The 23,848-nt window shown below is 41.7% G+C and overlaps 1 protein-coding gene and 1 long non-coding RNA gene across 4 annotated transcripts; one reads left to right on the top strand and one right to left on the bottom strand.

Annotated features, from left to right (window-relative positions):
• Positions 1-163: 163 nt before the first annotated feature.
• LOC124263388 lies at positions 164-17,152 on the top strand. Its single transcript, XR_006894830.1, has 3 exons — positions 164-177; positions 15,243-15,248; positions 17,088-17,152. It is a non-coding gene; the product is annotated as an uncharacterized LOC124263388 (long non-coding RNA).
• LOC124263387 (glucose dehydrogenase [FAD, quinone]-like) lies at positions 1,591-19,335 on the bottom strand. Of its 3 annotated transcripts, none has more exons than XM_046698003.1 (12): positions 19,197-19,335; positions 16,822-17,032; positions 15,300-15,511; positions 14,151-14,340; positions 13,316-13,444; positions 12,445-12,566; positions 11,729-11,896; positions 8,432-8,582; positions 6,987-7,129; positions 6,257-6,428; positions 3,609-3,831; positions 1,591-2,988 (listed from the first exon to the last, which is right to left on the bottom strand). In XM_046698003.1, exons 2-12 carry the CDS (start codon positions 16,982-16,984, stop codon positions 2,859-2,861), a joined length of 1,803 nt encoding a protein of 600 aa, XP_046553959.1. In that variant the 5' UTR covers positions 16,985-17,032; positions 19,197-19,335; the 3' UTR covers positions 1,591-2,858. The 3 variants fall into 3 exon arrangements, with proteins under 3 accessions (XP_046553959.1, XP_046553961.1, XP_046553960.1); XM_046698005.1 differs by lacking the exon at positions 19,197-19,335 and adding an exon at positions 17,827-17,943; XM_046698004.1 differs by lacking the exon at positions 19,197-19,335 and adding an exon at positions 17,831-17,940.
• Between the last annotated feature and the right edge of the window lie 4,513 nt (positions 19,336-23,848).

The following is a 23,848-nucleotide window of genomic DNA, read 5'->3' on the forward strand; positions in this document are numbered from 1 at the left end:
TGGGACCCCTTCATTTGTCATGATTCAGATCTGTTCTTTTCACAAGATGAAGGTTAAATACTGCCATGTGTGTATAGAAATAACACCTCGGAAGCCGTGGTGGATGAGTGGGTTAGATCACTGTGTTTGTGTGCATGCCATTGGGTGCCTGGATCTTAGTTTGTGGGTTCGAATCCCGTATGGCAGTCAAAACGTACTGAAATATGTACTTAACTGTATTGTAATCTCTACTATAACATAATTTTATGTTCCATTTGACCACTTTCTCAATGGCATTGTGTATTCAGAGAAATAGCACAGTGAAGTTTTATCTTTGGCTGAGTATTGGAATTATTCGTTGTTTTTGACGCTTGGCAATATTTCAGCTATATGGCTGCGGTCTGTAAATAATAGTCTATTTGGGAGCCTGACTATATAGTTTGACAACCATCATTGAAAACAAATACAGGGGTGCTTAATTAAGTTCTTTGTGTCACAAAGAACTTTATTAAGCACCCCCCGTATTTTCGCAATGATGGATGTCAAACTATGCACAAAGAACTTAATTAAGCACCCCCTGTATTTTTGCAATGATAGGTTTTCAACACGTACATAAAACGTCTTGTGGTGACCACGATGGAAAAGCATGAGTTTTTCTGACCCGTATGATCCTTTGACTCATGAAAAACGACAAAACGATTGGAATCTATGTTGGTTTTATGATGATTTTCATGCAAAACCATGTCTGTACAAGTATGGCCCTGGAATGTTTAATGTTCAATTCATTGGTGACTGTGCGCATTCAAAATGTCATTTTGCGTGTCTTACATGATTCAAGGCAAATACCGAGTGTAACTATATGACAGCCAGCACTCTCCTCCTCATACCAATATCAGCCTCCTGATCCTCTGAAGGGGAAGTCTACGCCACTGCTCGTGTAAAGAAACTTCCAATTGGGCCAGGTTCTGTACAGGAGGATCCCTTTCTTGCACACGACGACCAATCATGTCCCAGGTATACCCAAAGGGTTAAGATCGGGGCTCATTCAATAGTGAATTATGTCAGGGGGTGCTTAGCTACGTTCTTTGTGTATATGTTGTTGCAGTAGAGGTGACTGATATCTCTCACTTATATTCACATTCACTGACGTGTAGCACAAGCTTACTATGTACATAGTTCAAGAGAACTCTCCTTCAAGAGAAGCGTGCAGCACAGCGTCCAAAGGAGAAAGAAACTTGTAAGAACCAGGGTCTAGATTTTCGAAGCTTTCTTAGCGCTAAGATAGTCGTAAGTTAATGCCAATGTATGACACTTACGACTATCGTAGGTCTAAGAGAGCTTCGAAAATCTAGGCCCTGGAATCCCACCAATTGTCTGGAGAACCCCACAAAGCCGGTCGTAGTTATTTCATAGCGAGTCAGCAAAATATGACAGAAAAGCTTGAAGCGGTGCAGGTATTAGTGTAGTATTGGCAAACCAACGCAGCACGAGGAGAGATCTGGGATCTGAACCCACGACCATAGGTTTCTGATAGCACAGTGCAGCGCTAGGTTGTCATACTTGCCATACCTCTGCATCGTATAGACTCTGACAATTGACTACAAAGAAGCATACTGGTATTATTTTTATTTTCTATTTATTTACATAAACAAGATATTTACAAATTGGAATATTTCTACCGACAGACGTTCTGTATGTACAGTAATAACATTCACACACTACATATTGTCTCTCGCATTCATCCTTTGCATAGAAATGTCGCGTAAAGTAACAACCAGATTGAATCAGAGACCACCAATGTGAAGATGCAGGTTACAACAAAGGCAGCACAACGTCTGAACATATGATGAGTGAGTGAGTGAGTGAGTTTGGTTTTACGCCGCTTTTAGCAATGTTCCAGGAATATCACGGCGGGGGACACCAGAAATGGGCTTCACACATAGTACCCATGTGAGGAATCGAACCCGGGTCTTCGGCGGGACGAGCCAACGTTTTAACCACTTGGCTGCCCCACCGTTTCCTGAACATATCAGCCTCTTTCTTGGCGTTGTGTGATTACCTTTGATAACATAATGATCTACAAAGATGAATATTGTGTATGTGGTATGAGAGATCTCAGTACATTAATCAAATCCTGAATCTTTCACCAAACACTGATGAGGTCGTTGGTGACCGAGGTAGCATGTAGCAATATTTCAGCCATTTTACGACAGGGGCATCCGAAATGGGCTCGTCGCATTGTACCCATTTTGGGATTCAAACCGGTATTTCGGTGTGACAGAGCGAACTCTTTAAAAGCTGGGCCACCCAACTGCACCTTGACAAAAGATCACTCGTGGATGTCACAAGACAGATGTAAGTCGACCTTGTATGCATCAGTGCTCCTACTTCAACACGGCATGATAATGAAAGGATGCGGTTGTGTCAAACACAGTACGGAAGCATAAAGAACCAGGAGGATACTTGAATGAATATTCAACGGGAGACACACCAATCGAAATACAGCTTTGAATCAATTAAAGTCACATTGAATGAAGAAGTTGCAATCGTCTTAGCGCTAATTTAAGGTCGCTTTGTTTAAGTGGGTCAAGAGTGCATTTGAGTGAGTGAGTTTAGTTTTACGCCGCTTTTAGCAATATTCCAGCAATATCCCGGCGGGGGACACCAGAAAAGGGCTGCACACATTGTACCCATGTGGAAAATCGAACCTGGGTCTTCGGCGTGACGAGCGAACACTTTAACCACTAGGCTACCCCACCACCCCAAGTGGATCAAGATCATATGTTGGAAGGACTGAGTAAACCTTGTAACTGAGCGTTGTTGCACAAAGATAGGAGTGCCTTTGTTTAAAAGTACGGAACATTTTCTAATGTTGCGCGTTACAAATTTTCTTTAATGATGTCCGCGGCCTTCTCGGCAATCATGACGGTGGCAGCGTGTGTGTTGCCGGATACGATGGTGGGCATGATGGAAGCGTCGACGACCCGCAGACCAGACACGCCCTTCACCCTGCGAACAGACAGCTAGTGTTTAGTGTTTGTCGTTCTAGGCCACACTTGGTCAAATTCCAAGGATATGACAGCGGTCGGTAAATATTGAGTCTGGGTTGTACAAACAGATTTATCTACATTAAACTCTCTGTTTTCTGGGCGTGGAGATATAACTGTCCCATAAAACAGAGAGTTTAATGAAGATAAATAGTTCTGAAGAATTTCTTTCATAAGTATGTGATGTCCGAATTTAACATTCTTGGGTTTAGATGTTTAGTCGAATTCGTTAAAATCTTAAACTTAAGATCTAACAACTTCACTTCTGCCCTTATCAAATTTGCAAATCACTTTATCGGACTTTTGTTCTGTAAACAAACGCGCATATTCTGAAACCAATTCCAGCCCAATGGAAGCCCTATCATTGCGATTTACAGATTTACGTTTGCAGAAATTGTAAGGTATGCTACAGCCACTTCCATAGTGAGGACACATGAAAATGAACATATCGCTAACTATTAATAGGATTACTCGAAGTTACTCGTCTTCAGGAAAAGTCTTCCATATTTGAGGAAATACTGCATTTCTGCGATCGACAAGGGCGTTTTGTGTTATATTTTTATGTTTGACACATCTTCTCACCTCAGCAGTGGATCTACCACAGACAATGGGTCGTCTGCTGTGCCCATCTTGCACGTGCCGCTCGGGTGAGAGGATGGCACCGTCAGTCCCCGGATGTAGCACTCCCAGTACGCATCGGAGTCGAACTTGAGATGCGTGCAGACAGACAAGGGGGAGCTCTCCAGCTTGGCGCCAACTTTACGGAGTGGGTTTGTCTTCAGGAGTTTTTGAATAGTCCGAATTCCTGAAAAGATTTTCGAGAATTGTATGCAAAATTTCTTCAAAATAGTGAGTTAGTGAGTTAAGCGCAAAGGCTGTCGTAGGTCAATGTTACGATGTGGGAGTAACGGTCATCTCAGCGCTAGGATCGTATCGGACAGCGGCACCCTGATCATCATCAGTAGTGAGTGAGTGAGTTTAGTTTTACGCCGTTTTTAAGCAATATTCCAGCAATATCACGGCGGGGGACACCAGAAATGGGCTTCACATACTGTGCCCTGGAGGGGAATCGAACCCGGGTCTTCAGCGTGACGAACAAACGCCTTAACCACTAGGCTACCCCACCGCCCTTCAATCAAAGTACAATTTTATCACAAACAATCATAAAAGAGTAAACGGTATGGTTTTAAGTCGCTATCGGACATAATCCAGCAATAACGCGGCCAGGGACTCCTTCACACATTGTGAATAACTATACACAAAGAACTTAGTTAAGCACCCCCTGACATATCTCACGATTGAATTAACCCCGATCTTAACCCTTTGGAGCATAACTTGGAAATGATTGGTCGTCGTGTGCAAGACGGGGATCTTCCTGTTCAGAACCTGGACCTGGCCCAATTGGAAGCTGCTCAAGTCGAAACATTGACTACACAACAGTCTCGATTCATGTTGACTGGGTCCCGTCCTATTGCGCAACTTAGTACGATCAGTCCAGAATTTTGAGACCAATTCATTTAACTGGATACATAATTATTAATCAGTATCATTTGATACATCTAATCACTAGTCTTGTATATTGCACCACTACGCTCCTTCTAATCCTTGCAAACACGTCGTGCACATCTGGACAACTACGGATGCAGGGGACCGGTTCCTTATAGCTGACCAAGGGGATAACAAGCGAAGTTTTATATTGTCCACAACATCCAACCTAGAACATCTCTGTGATGTAGACATAATTTATGCCGATGGGACATTTTATTCGTCACCACGCATGTTTGCACAATTCTACACCCTACATGCAGAGATCCAGGGCCACGTGTATCCTCTCGTGTATTGCATCCTGCCAGACAAGAGTCAGAACACGTACAGCACAGCATTCCAGCTTATCAAAGAAGAAGCCGAGACTCACCACTTCAACTTGAAACCTGATGTGTTCCAGATAGACTTCGAGATGGCAGCTGCTAATGCTGCAACTTCTGTGTTTGATGGTGTTCAGATACGTGGATGCTTTATATATATATATATAGGTGTGTGTGGTGATAAGTTGCAGATGTTTGTGCAACTGACTATAACATAAGTAAAAATATATGATAAAATATATTTCTATATATTTGTGAATGTTATATATGTGTGAGATATATATGCAAATAAGTACAGTAAAATAATAAATAATAAAAATATACGATGAAATATATTTATGTTGTCTTTGTTTTTATTTTGTAGTACCATCCCTGTTATGTTTGAAATGGGCTGGTCCACATGCCTACTTCGTCTAACGAGCAAAGTCACTCAATCCTGACTATGCCTGGGTCGTCTAATTGCTACTGTTTACCTGTTTTAAAAATTAGACGAAACAGGTTGATACCCTGTCGTACGGACTTGATATTATATCAATCACATTGTACGTTACAGAACTAAACTGAATAAGTGCAAAAACTACATAACAGGTGTAATCAGTGAGCCAGATGCATTGTGAATCATTTTACGACCTCATCAAACAGGCGCAGTCTGTGACGTCTTAGTTAAGGTCATGCTGCCTCAACCTCGCCATAAAATATAGAAATGCAATGTTATTAAAGTTTAAAATTAAAATTCATTTGTAAATACCATTTTCTTATGAAACAAGGAATTGTAACCATAGTTGTTTGTGATGTCTATTTTCACTTTCACACGAAAAAATTTGGATCGGCTGAAAAGTAGGTAATTGTCTGAATAGGTCAATGAGACTCATGTTTCGGTTTGTTAAACCAAGAATGGCGTAGACTGTCCCTTCAGAGGATCAGGAGGCTGGCAGTGGGTATGAGAAGGAGAGTGCTGTCATACAGTCACATGGAGGGTACACTCGGTATTGACCTTGAATATTGTAAGACATGCAAAATGACATTTTAAATGTTTACATTCACCAATAAAGTCAACATTAAACATTCCAGGGCCCTACAGACATGGTTTTGTATGAAAATCAGTAGGTTTTTTAAATAAAGTCAACACGGATTCCAATCATTTTGTCGCTTTTCATGAGACAAAGGATCATACGGGTCATCACGAGAAGTTTTATGTACGTGTTGAAAGCCTATCATTGCAAAAATACAGGGGGTGCTTGTTAAATCGTCGGCACCAGAGAAGCTAAGCCAGCAGGCTGCCCTACCGTAAAGGAACCATCCAGTCGTGCTACTACTTTTCATAGCAAGAGTCAATACTAATCATTAAAAGATAAATGATCTCACCTTTAATGAGAATCTTAATTTCCCCTGGGTGTGAGAGGTAGTTTGGGTCTATCAAGGGGTATTCAAGGGGGTTCGAGTCACGGAGTCGTACACGGCCAAAACTTCGTGGCTTTAGCAACATCGGAAACATCAGAAATCCGTCTCCTTGCCTCCATTTCGTTTCTCGGATTACCTGTTTAAATGAAAATAGGCTGATTGTTGGTTTACACCGTACTAATTAGTTTCTGGTGTTTGGGTCCTGGGTTACGATTCGACCCAAACCTACTATGATTGTCGTTGGAACTTAATAACAGTTTTTAAATTAGAGTTAAACCCATCATCCGCCAAAACCTGGTTTGATATGTTTATTTGTTTGCTTGTGGTTTCAACACTCAACAATAGTCAATATATATGGATATCTCATAAGGTTGGTTGGTTGGTTGTTTAACGCCGCACTCAGCAATAATCCAGCTATATGGCAGCGGTCTGTAAATAATCGAGTCTGGACCAGACAATCCAGTGATCAACAGTATGAAGATCGATCTACACAATTGGGAAACGTAATCTGATAAGGACCAGGCTAAACATGTGATTGACACAATGAGCAACATCCAACGCTGAGGACGGAGTTTGACTCTCCATCAAACAAATCACCGAGCCTGACCACCCGATCCACTGACTGACCTCGTACGAAAAGCAGGTTGCTGCGGTCCTGTTCTAACCCTGAACAACACTGGCCTGGTAACCTTACCTGATCATCAATGTTGAACAAAGTCTTCATGGAAGACAGCTGAAGCCACATCACCGACATTTCAATACCAAGATCCGGGACGGGCAGGTCAGGACTAGTCCGCAGAAATGCTGCTGCTTCTACGCCATTTGCTGTCATATAACCTACAAATGAACGTATTGGGGGTTTATTACGCCATTATCAACGATCCATGACGTTGCGGGCAAGATCCGGCCAGTCACATATTGTAACAATCTGGGTCCCGCTCCACCTCCACAAACCTAATCGTTACTCCATTATATCGACATTGGCTTACGGTAGTAGCTGCGCTTCAATCTTGGCGCTAAGTTGATCGTAACTGACATACTTTTACACGGACTTACGACTACTTGAGCGCTAAGAGTGCCGTTTGTACAAAACTTAGCGCTAAGACTGCCGCAGGTATATGTTACGATACGAGAGTAACGATCATCTCAGCGCTAAGATCGTATTGGGCAACGACACCCTGATCATCATCAGTAGGGTACTGAAGACCTTTTCTGCCCAAGTCTCAATTGTGTCTCTCTGTGTGAAGGCCAAGCTCTTGTTCATCAACATTTTGACTTCATTGGTAGCTTGTTTTACACTGTGGATGTATGTACTGAATCTAACTACGTATATCTTCATATCCATCCATCCATACATACAGACATACATCCATCCATTCATCCATACATCGTATCTTCAATCTCAACTCCCTGAGGAACATACAACTCTTGCAGCCATATAGGCGCACTAAGTTAATTTGGCTTTATCATCCTTACGAGGTACCGGTTCACAGCTGGGTGGACTGGGACATATAGTCACAGTGCTTTGTCCAAGTTTACTGCACGTTGCTGTACCCGCAACTAGGTGTTTCACGTATTCATATGGCCACCATCTGGTCATCTACCAACGGATTCGTTGGTTCTTGTAAGTGCACAGGGTTGTGTACTGTACACTAGGGGTTGTGACTGAAAGAGTCTGCACAAAAAGTGTTGTTTTGATTGGTTGTTTTTTGTTGTTGTTTTTTTTTTTGGTGTGGGGTGTGTGTGTGTGTGTGTGTGTGTGTGTGTGTTGTGTTGTTGTTGTTGTTTTGGGGTGGAGTTGTTTTTATTTGCTTTGTTTTGTTGTTTTTTTGTTTTTTTATGCACACAAACTTGACTCCAAGGTGTTTTACACACGGTCACAGGTGGGCTCGATCTCGGCACTTGCTGGATCACTAGCCTGGTGCATTAGACAGCTCGCCCACCATACCCCATACCATTTGCATACAAAACCTTTCTTCCTGAAGAACCTATGTTACATACAAATAAAGTTCAAGTATTGAAGTGAACAAAACACATAACTGGGATCGATGCTCCGTGTCTAAATCAGGGGAGGTAACTCCGCCAACGCGCAATGTTAGATAGACTCATAAATGAAGTAATTAACACTGGAAAACTTACCCGTTTTGAAAATGAAATATTTCACCCACGTCATTATTGAGTCGGTTTGAGCTTGTGATATCGACACTTTACTCTTCGTTAATATCCTAAGCGGTATGGTCACGTGATCCTGTAGATTGGCTCCAACTGGGAGGTCAGCGTGCACCTGAATCTAAAAAGTATACAGAGCCGTCTGGAACATGATGTTGGTCTGTTCCGTGTGGATAATGATATTGAGGATCAGACTGTGAAAAATCTCTGATACTGTAAATATCTAACCGCGAAAACCTGCAAAATGGCTGATGCGGCTTACGGCAACAGTTACTCACCCACTGTAAATATCTCATACTGTGAAAGGCATTAAAGGTCACATAAACCCTAGGGGGTACAAATACATAAATCACTAACTGGCATCGTTATAAATGAAACCTCGTCATTAAAACTACTCATTCCGACCTTTAATTGACTTAAATCGACCTTTTTGACAACAGTGCACAATTCTCACCCGCGAACGAAATTTCAACCAATCAGAGCGGCGCGTCTCTGTGACGTCATATGAGGAATAGCTTTGAGGGCCGATGCAGAATTCATCTACATTTTAGGGGGTAAATTATCTTGTTTACAAGCTTGTATAAACCTGAAATCGTGACAATTGTTGTGGAAAATGAAAGCTATATGTTCTCACAATCTACTGTCAATGAATTTTGTCTCCTGCTTTGCCTAGTTTCCGAGTTACAACTTGTTTTCATAGACGATTCTGTCAAAATCGATTGGTGTCGTTAGGCCCTATTTGTATAATGACTGATCCAAATTGATCCCATTTCTGTGTTTTTTTACCTCGATATTTAATCATGTCATGTAAAAATCTGTTTGTATTCTCAGTGTCGGCCCATAAGTTTTCACATGCAATACAGCAATTAATACTCCCTCGTTGTAACCCGTGTTAGGTGGTATAAACCTACACATGTTATTTGTCATCATTCACTTGATGGTCAGTTAATGAATTTATAACAGGTATAATTAGTGGTAACACACTTAGATTACCCGACAAAGGTTCCCATTTGGCATTTCTTGTGTCTGGAGTAAATATTCAACATTATAAACATCGATCAAAGGATTAACCGATAACACGCTGATTGATTAATTCCTTTTATCTTACACAGCGGAATTGTCAAAAGGTAGTGTTTATGTATGTAGATTTACTAATCTATACTGAATACACTCTGTTGTGTCGGTGTCTGCGTAAAAACAACGTCCTTCTTTCAAAGGATTAACCGGCAATACATTGAATGATTGCCCATTATTGGCTAACTAAATTACTGTTTTTAAAGAAAGGCGGACATTATGCAGTTAGTTGCCAGGTGTGCTATGTTGGGTGACCAATGAGAGTATACACCAATACCTGAAAAGATTTATCACTTTTTCGTATATTAAACTGTTAAAAGACACATCATTTGGAACAGTTTTGTGGATATTGATGGATACATTCCTCGAACAAGGTAATGGCCTGATATTGTTCCTATAACTTTAATCTGTTTTAATTTTGATATTTGCATTTTGTTTTTATTCATTTGTCGTAGCATTCAACAGAATCATTGTTTTCGCCGTGAAGTCTAATGAGACAGACAACATGCACTAGGGTGTGTGTGCGAATTATGATTCACATTGGCAAACTTTAAAATGTCTAGATATTACAGTTCTGTTATAAATTCACTATAAGTATCAGCAGATCGTCTGCTTTTTATTTAGTTTCAAAATGCATACAAGTATGATAATAAACTAATTAGGATTATAAGACCAAATATAAAGACGCACATTGACTAGTATCTACATACTGGTGAGTGGACATTAACCATGTGAATGTAGCCAGAAATTTATCGCGCAGTATTGTGACTTCGACCCCCACCTCGCTTCCGTGGAAGAAATCGTTATGTTATAAGTTGTGTCATGCAAAATCCGTTTGGTTAAGATTTCAATACATATTTAACTACGAGTAGAAAGTAGTCTTGATTTTCTAAGCAGTGAAAACAAACTATAATCTCATTAATTCTAACAGATTTTTTTATTTTTAAAAATGGCGGCGCCCTGTAGCGAACATCCGCCAGTCTGAGGATAAATGGTATTTAGGTTTGTTTTCACCGAGTTACAAAATCAAAACTACTTTCTACTCGTAGTAAAATATGTATTTTATTGATGGCCAATAGGATTTTGCATGATAGCGTATAACATAACAATTTCTCTCCTGGCAGCGAGGTGGGTGTCAATATAATACTACTTACAATATTATTGTTACTTCGACCACAACCTCGCTTCCGATGAAGAAATCGTTATGTTACAAGTTGTGTCATGGAAAATCTTTATGGTCATCAATCATATACATATTTTACTACAACTAGTAAGTAGTTTTGATTCTTTAACTTCCGTGAAGCGATCTGAACACAAGTAAGATATCGTTTCAGGCTTCCACAACGCTCGCTTCGCACTCACAAACATAACCCATTTAGCACGAACTGCGGGGTCCTGTGGAAATCTGTGCATGGTGACACCATCGCCCGACCCCTAGGAGCAATTGACGACAAAGCAACGATTCGGCATGTTGTCGTTGATGTCGAGAAATCATCAAAATGATGAGCGTGCTACACACTTTCTATACAACTAACTGAAAATCGTTCCTCATATGACGTCACTGCAGTGCTCTGGCGACAGAGTTACGTAACCTGTCTTTGGTTTCGTTGGCGGGCGAGAGGGAAGCAGGCGACTTTTTGGCCACTTTTAATCGCTCGGTATTAATTAACCACAAGTTTTTAAAGAATAAATTTGGTGTTCCGCATAAGACTAACCACAAATCTTTCATATGTAATGGTTAAAAGAGTAACAAAACACAAAGTTTATTGGTTCTTGAATCTAACAGCTGTAAACTTTTCAATTAATTTGTTTGTATGTCGTTGAAGGCCGCACTTAGCAATACCTCACCTAGATGGTGAAAGATATTAGATAATAAGGTCTGGATCAGCCACCCCTGTGACTCAAATCACTACCATCGATCTACGTATCAGTGAAAATCAGCGAATCTGGATCAGACGATCTAGTAACTGGCATCATGAGTTCCGACCTACGTATCTTGGATACCATAGTATCCACCAATCTAGTCTGCGATCCTGGGTCCCAATCCATGAAGCGTTCGTAACGTTACGACCTGTCGTAACTCTATAGTTTACCATAGGCTTACGAATGTCGTAGCGCTACGAACGCTTTGTGGATCGGGACCCAGACCACCCGATTGCATCTATCCTTAATAGTGCGACACATTCAGAATACCTTTTTTGATTCCAGATGTTTACGGGGGCCTATTCCTGACAGCATCAGTAGATGTGGCGACCCCACAGCTCCAGCAGACAAAATGACCTCCTTTCTGGCCCTCACTGTCCTCACGCTGTCGTCCTGGACGTACTGAACACCTACGGCGTGGCCGTCCTCAAGCAACACCTGCGGGGACCAGACGACTCTACATCATGCTCATGATCAGTGAGTTCATCCACAGTCAAGGGGCTCCTTTCACGAAGCAACAATTACTAAGGTTAACCTTAACTCCCATTCTTTAGTGACTTACGATCACCTTTGTGCTTTGTGAAAGGAGGTCCTGGTCACAAAAGCGATAATTTCCCCATACCTTAATATAGTCATTCGACCTACAACCCGTTCGTAACTAACACACATTGCTAGAATGCACAAAAACGTGCTTGTTTCATTTAAAATTCAATGACGATCATTGAAATTTAATGGCGTTTCCACTGGTTTATTTAGTTGCGAGTGCGCTGCGGGCAAGATGTAGAAAGCCATCATTTTTTTGTTGGATGAAACAAATGGCTTCCACGTCATGCATTGTTAAATTTCCTTCACCACAGAGGACCTAAACTGATTGCTACACATGACATCACATATTTCCTCCATGGACAAAGGGAACATTAGGTCCTTGTAGATAAGGCTACCCTGGATAACTTTCATGACATCATCAATAACGTAAAGCTGGTTACCTTAGTGACATGTGCGTTGACGGTGACGTGGAGTTTAGGTCGAGTCATGGCCGGCCACAAGAAGGCCCTGGACGTACTCATCCTCCGTCCGTCCTTGACCGTCGACTGCCCGTAGCCGAACCCTGCGGGCAACCACACACGTCAGAGAGTGGTGGGGAGGTAGTTGTGTGTGTGTGTGTGTGTGTGCGTGTGTGTGTGTGTGTGTGTGTGTTCAACATACTATCCCTCGTACATGTACGTGTGTATGCATGTGTCCGTGTGCGTGCGTGCGTGTCGTTCATACGCCATGTCCCTGGTATGTAGTATACGTGCGTGTATGTGGAGTGTGTTGTAGCTGCTTGCCGAACGCATTCCCGTTTCAGGGTTTTGTGCATTTGTTGTTAAAAGCCGCACTCAGCAATATTCCAGCTATATGGCGGAGGTTGGTAAATAATCGAGTCTGGACCAGAGAATCCAGTGATCACCAGCATGAGCATCGATCTCCGCAATTGGGTGAGTGAGTGAGTATGGTTTTACGCCGCTTTTAGCAATATTCCAGCAATATCACGGCGGGGGACACCTGAAATGGGCTTCACACATTGTACCCATGTGGGGAATCGAACCCGGGTCTTTGGCGTTACAAGCGAACGCTTTAACCACAAGGCTACGCAATTGGAATACGATGACATGTGTCAACCAAGTCAGCGAGCTTGATCCCCCGTTCCCACTAGTCGGCTATCCCGAGGCCTCAGCGTGACGAGCGAACGCTTTAACAACTATAAGCTGCCCACCGCTCCAGTTTAGTCAGAAATCAAATTACTGTGCGTATCCTGCAACACATCATTCTGTGTGTTGCTTGTAGTTGGTTTACATTTGGGCACCACTGGCTAACCTTCTTGGTTTCCATCATTGGTGTCAGTATGGGCGTATCCCAGATCCTGCCCCGCCTTCACGAACACCTCCCCTAGGGATGTGAACCGGTCAGTTCTCACGGCCAGGGGTCCACGTCTCCCATGGTGTACTGGGAATAACAACAGGCACGTCAATATTAGGACGAGACATTTTCCGAAAAACTCTGTGGGAATGGCGCTCTAAAACAAACGTCATCAAGTCAATGTCATGTTTATACATGGTGGAACATGGTATTTCCCTCATACACACAGACACGAAACTGGAAAGTGATGAAAAGTAACTGAAGTTTCTGTTCTCACTACTACCAAAAGTTCGAATTTGGATGCTTTACCAGTGAGGACCAACTCCCCTGGAGCACGATGCTCACATCCGGATCCGGTTTCGTGTACATATACAGCGTCAGATTCACATACAGTCACTTGTCCGCCTCTCAAAGCAGTGTTGACGTGGTTGTATGTTTTCATAGTACACATAAAGTTCATAAAGAACGGTGCAAGATAATATTCAAAGCCTGGAACACCTACTGAGCGGGTGTGAAATAACCAAGGGACAAGCGAAACACCACAGGGAACAACTTTTCGGGAGCTATGTTCGAACTTGGAATACAGTCTTGCACATTTACAAAAGTGATTATTTTCTTTAATGACCCTCACGGTGTTTGTTAAGTTGGGTTATTACCGAAAATCTTAAACAACACACTGCAAGTCCCTAATTACAATGACCGGATTTTCTGTTCAGTAACACGGTGTCAAGAACGTTTAATACTCTGTATCGTAACATGAAATTAAAAGTTAACATAATGCAAATTAACGTACTCAATCTCGCCAGGTCTGGATCTTGCATAGTCTCTGACTTCTTGAAATACGGCAGGACATCTTTGTAGCTCCACCCTGAACACCCATTGGCTGCCCAGCTGTCGTAGTCATGGCGATGACCTCTGGCATACACCATGTTGTTCACCTGGCTGGTTCCACCAAGAACCTTTCCCGATACCAAACGACCTCTCTGGAAATGGACATCAAGATGTGACATTCAGTGATATTTTCTACACATGGTTCGTTTAAAACTTTAGACATAACAGGTTACGTTTGGAAACCTTTCTGTAGGCATTAATATTAATATATTTAAATGAAAATCTAATTCATTATATAGTGGAAAAGTTTCTGGCCACATTCGGAACACGAGTGGCCAAGTTGTCTAGGGCGCCGTGCAGAGCTGTGTCCCTAGTGTGTGCCGGACTCGAATGTCTTGGGTTCGATTCCCGATCCTCCAGGGTGATTAGGATATCAGTGCCATACACATGCTCGTGGGTTTCATCAACTGAGACCCGCATCACCAATACTGTAGGGTAATACTGTGGAAAAGGGCGTTAAGCCAAGTTCCCTAGGACACATTTTCATATCCAAAGCAGTATGCCTGTTGACTATATATTAACGTGTTGCAACAGCGGCCGTTACAAATTCCGTCTTGGCTTTGTCGCCAGAAACATAAAATGAGTGAGTGAGTTTACTTTTATGCCGTCTTTAGCAATATTCCAGCAATATCACGGTGGGGACACAAGGAATGGGCTTCGCACATTGTGCCCATGTGGGGAATCGAACCCGGGTCATCGGCGTGACGAGCGAACGCTTTAGCCACTAGGCTACCCCACCCCCCTTTGTCGCCTCTTGATCAAACAGTCAGGTATGGACGAGCGAACAACTTAACCACTAGGCTACCCCACAACCCCTAGAAACATACAATGCTGGACAAGATAATTGCATGCACTCTTGTTTTTGGTGGCAAAAAGAAAACAAAACTAGAAATGGTTGCTCGATGGTGGTGTGATACTTCAACATTGGATGACCATTTCTTGATTATTATTCAAATAATAACGCACTGGGAAATTGGGAACATTTCTATAATAGTACATGGTCAAAAACATGTTCAAGCTCATGACTGCTTCTAAAGCTGATGGCACATACCTGATCCTCCAGGGCCTTGCAGGAATGTCTCTGTGTCTCAGTGAGATAGTTCCAGGTGACGTCAGACTTCCTGACTTGATACGAGGCAGCTATTGGGATGTCCAGTATCGGGCTGTTCTGATCTGACGGACCCGCCTCCAGAACTAGTACCGTCACGTGACTCTTCTCGGATAAACGATTGGCTAAGACGGAACCAGCAGTCCCTGCTCCCACTACAAGAACAAAAGGAGTTACAGTGGTTCTATAAACTGAGTGAGTGAGTGAGTTTTGGGCAAAAGCGTTAAGAACGTGGGAGTGTGTGTAGAGGGGGGCAGGTGAGTTGGGATACACATCACAGACGTTTGAGTGAGTCGGTTTAGTTTTACGCCGCTTTTAGCAATATTCGAGTAATATCACGGAGGGAGAAGCCAGAAATGGGATTAAATATTGTTCCCATGTGGGGAATCGAACCCGGGTCTTCGGCGTGACGAGCGAACGCTTTAACCGCCCTACAGACGTATGAACTTGCAGTGGGAAGTGCAATGGTTGAAGTGTTCTACGACCAAAATTGATGGTTAAAGTGTTCTACGACCAGAACAGATGGTTAAAGTGTTCTTCGACCAGAATGTGATTATTAGTATGGATATGATGTGAATGAGAAATGTGAATCACCTCCGTGACATTGCAGGAATGCTGCACAATGCGCCAGACACCCATATTCAGCTGTTTCATTTTGTACGAGTGAGTTAATATTGTTTTACGCCACTGTCAACAAAATTCCGGCAAAGATCCCCTTCCCGAGTGGGCCCGAGGTACGCCTTGGGTCGACAACATCTGCAACACGCCACGTCTTCGATGTACGAGGTCAGCCAGGCCACCTATTGCAATCACCTTATCCTTATTAATAGTGAGTGAGTGAGTGAGTTTAGTTTTACGCCGCACTCAGAATTATTCCAGCTATATTGCGACGGTCTGTAAATAATCGAGTCTGGATCAGACAATCCAGTGGTCAACAGCAGGAACATCGATCTGCGCAATTGGGAACCGATGACATGTGTCAACCAAGTCAGCGAGCCTGACCACCCGATCCCGTTAGTCGCCTCTTACGACAAGCATAGTCGCCTTTTGTGGTAAGCATGGGTTGCTGAAGACCTATTCTACCCCGGATCTTCACGGGTCTTATCCTTATTATTAAGCTCCAGTACGACGACCATGCATAGGTTACTGAAGACATATTGTCATGAATTTTACGGGGTATTACTTAGGGATGAAGAACAATGACGTTCGAAAGTAGCTTAAGCTACGTACGTCCCTGCGTCACACAAATCTACAGCCATGTGTTTTGGTTTGGTTACTATTCCAGTGGCGTTGGGGTCGTCTAGTGGTTAAAGCGTTCGCTCGTCACGCCGTAGATCCGGGTTCAGTTCTCCATATTGATACATTGTGTGAAGCCCCTTTCTGGTAAAACTAAACCCCACTCACTCCTATTCCATCTTTATTGTAAATCATGACAGTGAACGAAGTTTGGAAGAATATAGTTCACCAATGATGTAGTCGTATGAGTCGTTGATGTAGGCTGTGATTCTGGCTGAAGGACCACCGAAGTCGAGGCCGCTATCCTCGTCGGGGAAGAAGTACACCCGCAGGAACGCTGCAATGACGACAGCTTGTGCGATGATCAGTATCGTTGGAGGACTGAGCGCCATCTTGGATCTGTTCCCCGGATGTGACAGTCATGAGGTGGGGGTTCTCTCCTGAAATGATAGCGTCATTTTGGTCACTTCGGTCAGCCGGTTAAAGTGTTACAAGGGTAGAATGTGTGAACTCCATTTTTTCCCCGCCGTGATATTGCTGGAATATTGCTTAAAGCGGCGTAAAATCTTACTCAGTCACTCTGCCAGCATGCCAAACCAGGAGTTGAGAGTTCAAAAAGTTTTTGATAACCAGTTATTGTCAGAGGCCTCGAAATTACTGTCCAGAGTCCGATCTTTTCTCAAGACTCAACGCCCCCAAACGCATGGCCCGGGCTGGGCCAACATTCGTTAGTTTGTTTTGCTTGCATTTAATGCCGCACTCGTCCAGCTATATGGCGGCAGTCTGTAAATAATCGGGTCTGAACCAGACAATCCAGTGATCAACAGCTTGAGCATCAATCTACGCAACTGGGATACGATGACATGTGTTGACAGTCTATTCGTCGCCTCTTACGACACGCATGGTTTGCTGAAGACCAATTCTAACCCGGAACTTCACGGGTTTCACACACAGTAAACATATGGGGAATCGAAACTTGGTCTCCTTCGTCACGAACGAACGATTTAACCATTAGCCTACCCCCACCGCCCCTTAAACTAAAAAATGTTGCCGCCCAGGCGTCTGAATATGTATACGGTGCTGTAGGGTAGCCTTGTGGTAAGGCTTCGCTCGTCACTCCGAAGACCCGGGTTCAATTCCCCACATGGGTACAATGTTTGAAGCCCATTTCTGGTGTCCCCGCCATGATATTGCTGAATATTGCTAAAAGCGGCGTAAAACTTAAATCACTCACTCACAAACGTATACAGCACACAAGCTGAGGAACACTATTGTGAGCTCTGAGCATGACATCACTTGTCGACAACTATATGCCACTGGGCATTTCATAGGTACACAGCGTGCTGCACGTGAGTATACATTTTTTTATGCGTGGTTGCAGGAAGTGTCGGCGGGTAGGATCAGTTCATTACCTTACGGGGAGGCCAGGTTTGAAACATATTGATTTAATTACCATAGTGGTGACTGGCGCACGTAATATCTCCAAATCATCATCATCATCAGTTCAAATATTTGAATCTGGTCACGGTGATTGAATTAAAGATACGTGTCGCTGGCCCAAAACGAGTATATTAACATGCTTTCGGTCTCAGCTTCCCACCTCCACCCTACCCTCCAGATTGCTGTCATCCTTGAACTTGGACCTGATCCGCAAGACAAATATCACATAGTGCAAGGAATGCACGTGCAGTACGTCTTTAGAATCTCGTTTGGTGCAATGAAAGAAATATGTTTAAATTGTTTCCCCAGTTATTTATATGACGGCGGTCGGTAATTAATCCAGTCTTGACCAAACATTCTGACCACTGACCGACACTCTCCATGTACACTACTGGGATACGATGACATGCATGCCTAACCATTTGATCCCCTTTGTCGCCTCTTGCGACAAGTATCTGGGTTGCACAAGACCAATTCTCGCATTACATTAACTGGGGTGACCAAAGTCCAGGGATAAACGTCCGCGGTAAGAGTTTCTTACGTACACCACACACACATACACCTAATTTTTAACTATAAACTATAGTGTTTGTTCATCAAACTGCCTAGAATAAACGCCAAGTTGCGGGATCTTAATAATAAAAAACTAAAATCGGTGATTTAAAAATACAGTATTGCAACATAAAAGACGTTTATTAATACACGGCCACAGATGTTGCCAGCAGCAAGAGCGCTCGCGGCTTTTACAGTCACGTGATTGTAGTCATGTGACGTGTTACTATAAATAGCCAACAGACACCGGCTGCACTGCGGCGATATCGTCACAATGGTTGCAATCTGCATAATGTAGTCGCCGATCGATAACTGCTTCTACAAATGGCGTCAATCAGAAGTGCGTTATTTCGCGGAGATTCACAGACACAATATACGCCACCATTTGTGAATATCATCCAATTCAAAAGCTTGTCTTTGTGAGTAAGAGAAAAATGGTCTTATATATTGAAAGTCATATACATCACGTGGGAGACATGGAATAAATATCACTTCCGAAGTGGCAGTCCCTTTGCCCGAGTTGCCTTGAACCACACAAAACATACACAACGTTACATATACATCCATCGCATGCATATAGACAAGTAAGTGGCATTATAACATGGTGCATACCTCGCTATAACGACCAGTCTTGCTGGGCAGTACCGATCATCACTGCATCATCAACCGTGCGTCTTCTCGATCGCAGAAATCCAGTTGGAATCCATTCGCACTGGAGGCGCGTTATAACGGGGACGCCGGTTTGCATCCGCGATAATTACGCGTGCCGGACAAATACCTGTATTTGAGTTATAAAGAGGTGTTAATTGCCAATTGTGTGCCCACAGCCCTGACAGATGTGTGTATTTATCATACACACACAAGGATAATCTACTATATACATATGTATATATGTACAAACATGATAATTCACAATTCACAGGTAATTGGCTAATCAGAGGCCCGGAGTGTGCTTGGGTCTTTGTTGTATTTTTTCGGGATTGTTTTGGAGGGAGGGGTTAGATTTCTCTTCTCAGTCTACTATTGAGTGAGCAGTCTGTTTTCTACTATTTTGTCGCCAGTCAATATTAACTTACCACTTGTTACTTACCGTATGTATTTCAGCTTTGTTTAAATACACAGACATATGTTCAGGATCGTACGTTACAGGGTAATGGCTGTATCATGGCTTCTGCAAGTCGGTCAGCCCAGAGATGTCAGGCCGATGCACGTGTTGGCTGGGAGCTGGTGGGTCTCAATCGTAACAATACATCATTAACTATAGCCGGATGGAAGATGAAAGAATGATATAATTTTACCAGGAACCAGATTGAACAGTAGCGTTATATAGACGTGAAGGGTAGGCAGGTGGTCATTCCGTTAACCCCAGGAGTGGCGGTCATTTCCCATATGGGTACAATGTGTAAAACCATGTTTGATGTCCCCTGCAGTGATACTGCGGGAATATTAAGAAAAGCAGCATACAACTCTCACTCACTCACTCACTCCAACCCACCCAATCATTCACTGACCGAAGCTAACTTCAGTCAGCCATTACTGTTGTTAAGGATAAAGGACATCATATAAATGGTGTGAAGGGCATTACATGTAGGTATAGAGGCTGCCATATACATGTAACGGTTATAAGGATGTCACAGGTATAAAGGATATTGTGGGTTTGGTGGATATATTGTGTACCTTAGGTGTCACGGATCACAGGCAAATTGTAGCGCAATAGGTGTTGCGCAACAAAGAGAAAATTACCAGTCTTCCCATCGCTCGCATATGGAAAGACAGGTCATTTTCTCTTTGTTGCGCAACCCTAAGTGAGCTACAATTAGCCTGTGCACGGATATAAAGGGCACTGTGACTGTGGTGGTTATAAAGTGTTCCTTAGGTGTCATAGAAGTAAAGGGCATTGTGGGTGTAAAGAATATATAGAGTACCTTAGGTGTCATAGTAGTAAAGGGCATTGTGGGTGTAAACGATATATAGAGTACCTTAGGTGTCACGGATTTCGAGGGCATTGTGGAAGTAGTGGATTTATAGAGTACGGATATAGCAAATATCGTGGATGTGACGACCAGAGGGGTGTCTCTGGTACAACAGATATAACAAGTATGACATAGATGTACCCGATATGAAGGGTGTCATGGGGCAAACGGGGATAAAGAGCATCATTACATAGGTATCGAGAAAGTTAAGATGAATGTGCGAGGCAAGTACCACGGATATATAATGATCGTATGTGTCACGGATATGGATATAAAAATGATCGTATGTGTCACGGATATGGATATATAAATGATCGTATGTGTCACAGATATGGATATATAAATGATCGTATGTGTCACAGATATGAATATAAAAATGATCGTATGTGTCACAGATATGGATATAAAATGATCGTATGTGTCACAGATATGAATATAAAAATGATCGTATGTGTCACAGATATGGATATATAAATGATCGTATGTGTCACGGATATGGATATATAAATGATCGTATGTGTCACGGATATGGATATAAAAATGATCGTATGTGTCACGGATATGGATATATAAATGATCGTATGTGTCACAGATATGAATATAAAATGATCGTATGTGTCACAGATATGAATATAAAAATGATCGTATGTGTCACAGATATGGATATAAAAATGATCGTATGTGTCACAGATATGAATATAAAAATGATCGTATGTGTCACGGATATGGATATATAAATGATCGTATGTGTCACAGATATGAATATAAAAATGATCGTATGTGTCACAGATATGAATATAAAATGATCTGTCACAGATATGAATATAAAAATGATCGTATGTGTCACGGATATGATATAAAAATGATCGTATGTGTCACAGATATGAATATAAAAATGATCGTATGTGTCACGGATATGAATATAAAAATGATCGTATGTGTCACAGATATGAATATAAAAATGATCGTATGTGTCACAGATATGAATATAAAAATGATCGTATGTGTCACGGATATGATATAAAAATGATCGTACAGACAGATATGAATATAAACATGATCGTATGTGTCACAGATATGGATATAAAAACGATCGTATGTGTCACGGATATGGATATACAAATGATCGTATGTGTCACAGATATGAATATAAAAATGATCGTATGTGTCACTGATATAGAACTGATCACATGTGTAACTGATGTAAAACAAATCATGAGTCGCGGATATATCACTGACCATATGTGTCCTCTCTCTCTCTCTCTCTCTCTCTCTCTCTCTCTCTCTCTCTCTCTCTCTCTCTCTCTCTCTCTCTCTCTCTCTCTCTCTCTCTCTCTCTCTCTCTCTCTCTCTCTCTCTCTCTCTCTCTCTCTCTCTCTCTCTCTCACACACACACACACACATACGCATTAACACAGTCAAAACGAGAAAAGTTATAATAGTTCGATTTATTCAATGACCCAAAGTAACATTATTACAATATGGAGTTTACATCAAGTATGTGCACAGTATGTTACATATATTACAGCTAACTAACCAAGAGGAAGCTATATTGCAGCATTGCATATTACTGTACATTATGGTTATAACGGTTGCCTCCAATAAACCAGCATACACGTGTAATCAATACCAATATGTACATTACAGATAGCAGCAATATGTTAGGCAGTCTCACTTCAACATTACAGTAGCGAATAATCTACAAGTACAATAATGATTGTTACATTGCATCATCATATTAAGTTGATATATACAATTAAATTCAGCCATTGTACAGGAGCATCCATTGTGTATCCTTAGGAAGAGAGAGAGTGTATATGAGGTGGGTTGGGGTGGACTGGGTGGTCCCTATAAGAGACAATATGTTGGCTTCGTTTTTTTTGTTATTTCTTGTTTGTTGGTTGGTTGGTTTGTTTGTTGTATTTTGTTGTTGAGTTTGTTTTGTTTTTTGTTGTATTTTTGTTTGTTTGTTTGTTTGTTTGGTTTTTTGGTTTTTGTGTGTGTTTTTTTGTTTGCTTCTTGCTGTTTTTTTGTTGGGGTATATTCTTTGTGTGTGTGTGTGTGTGGGAAGTGTACGGTATCAGAACCGATTAATTAATTCATGAAATATTTCTATTTTCCGGACAGCCAGCATGTCCAACGACCAGTTTACTTTCTGGGTAATCACCGATGAAAAATTACAATCGTCTAATCTATTTCAGTTTGGCACTAAAAAGGCATTGACGTGATATTCCAGTGTGGGAATGACAGAGAAATCTTGCACAGCTGTATGGTAAATAAAAACACCCAAGTCACGAATAAATATACTAAATCTCTCCAGTCACATTATACAATACGTAAAAGTAGAAACCGCAAAACTAGCAAACTATGCATGAGTGTACAGGCTAAAGTGTTTTGCAAATTCATGTGACTCGACAGCCAGGAGTACCGTCTTTCGATAATACAACTTAAATATTGATCTAAGTCACGTGGTTAAATATATTCAACATAAGGCACTCATTGCGGTATGCTTGCAAATGAATTAGAAAATTCTTTTTACTCAAAACACAAAACTAATGTGCAAAATCTATTGATGCGATGTGTAATTACACCATATGTAATCAAAACAAAATAACATCATCAATTTGTATGTGCGGAAAAAAGAGACTGTTATATGAAATCGATTTTCAAACCGAACGCAAGGTATGTACGAAGTACGTGTTTGTATAATAGAAGTATATTTAACGTTTATACAAACGGATTCACTTCAAACGAAATGTATACAAATAAATGTAAGTAGATTTAACTATATATTGTATGTCCATGCCAGCAAGTCTGGCGATATGTCACCTTTAATACGAAACAGTTCACTACTCTGCTATACAACATATAGGGACAACGATGCATTGTTTCTAATGTCCCTTAAAACAGACCTTACTTTTTTCTGGTACTTAGAGGCCGACGAGTTTGTACTGACATTGTATGAGACTTGATATTGTATTGACATTGTATGAGACTAGATATTGTACTGACATTGTATGAGACTTGATATTGTATTGACATTGTATGAGACTAGATATTGTACTGACATTGTATGAGACTTGATATTGTACTGACATTGTATGAGACTTGATATTGTATTGACATTGTATGAGACTAGATATTGTACTGACATTGTATGAGACTTGATATTGTACTGACATTGTATGAGACTTGATATTGTATTGACATTGTATGAGACTAGATATTGTACTGACATTGTATGAGACTTGATATTGTACTGACATTGTATGAGACTTGATATTGTACTGA

Source organism: Haliotis rubra, unplaced genomic scaffold (assembly GCF_003918875.1).
Source record: "Haliotis rubra isolate DU_JTF1 unplaced genomic scaffold, ASM391887v1 Scf88, whole genome shotgun sequence".
NCBI classification, from domain to species: Eukaryota; Metazoa; Mollusca; class Gastropoda; order Lepetellida; family Haliotidae; genus Haliotis; species Haliotis rubra.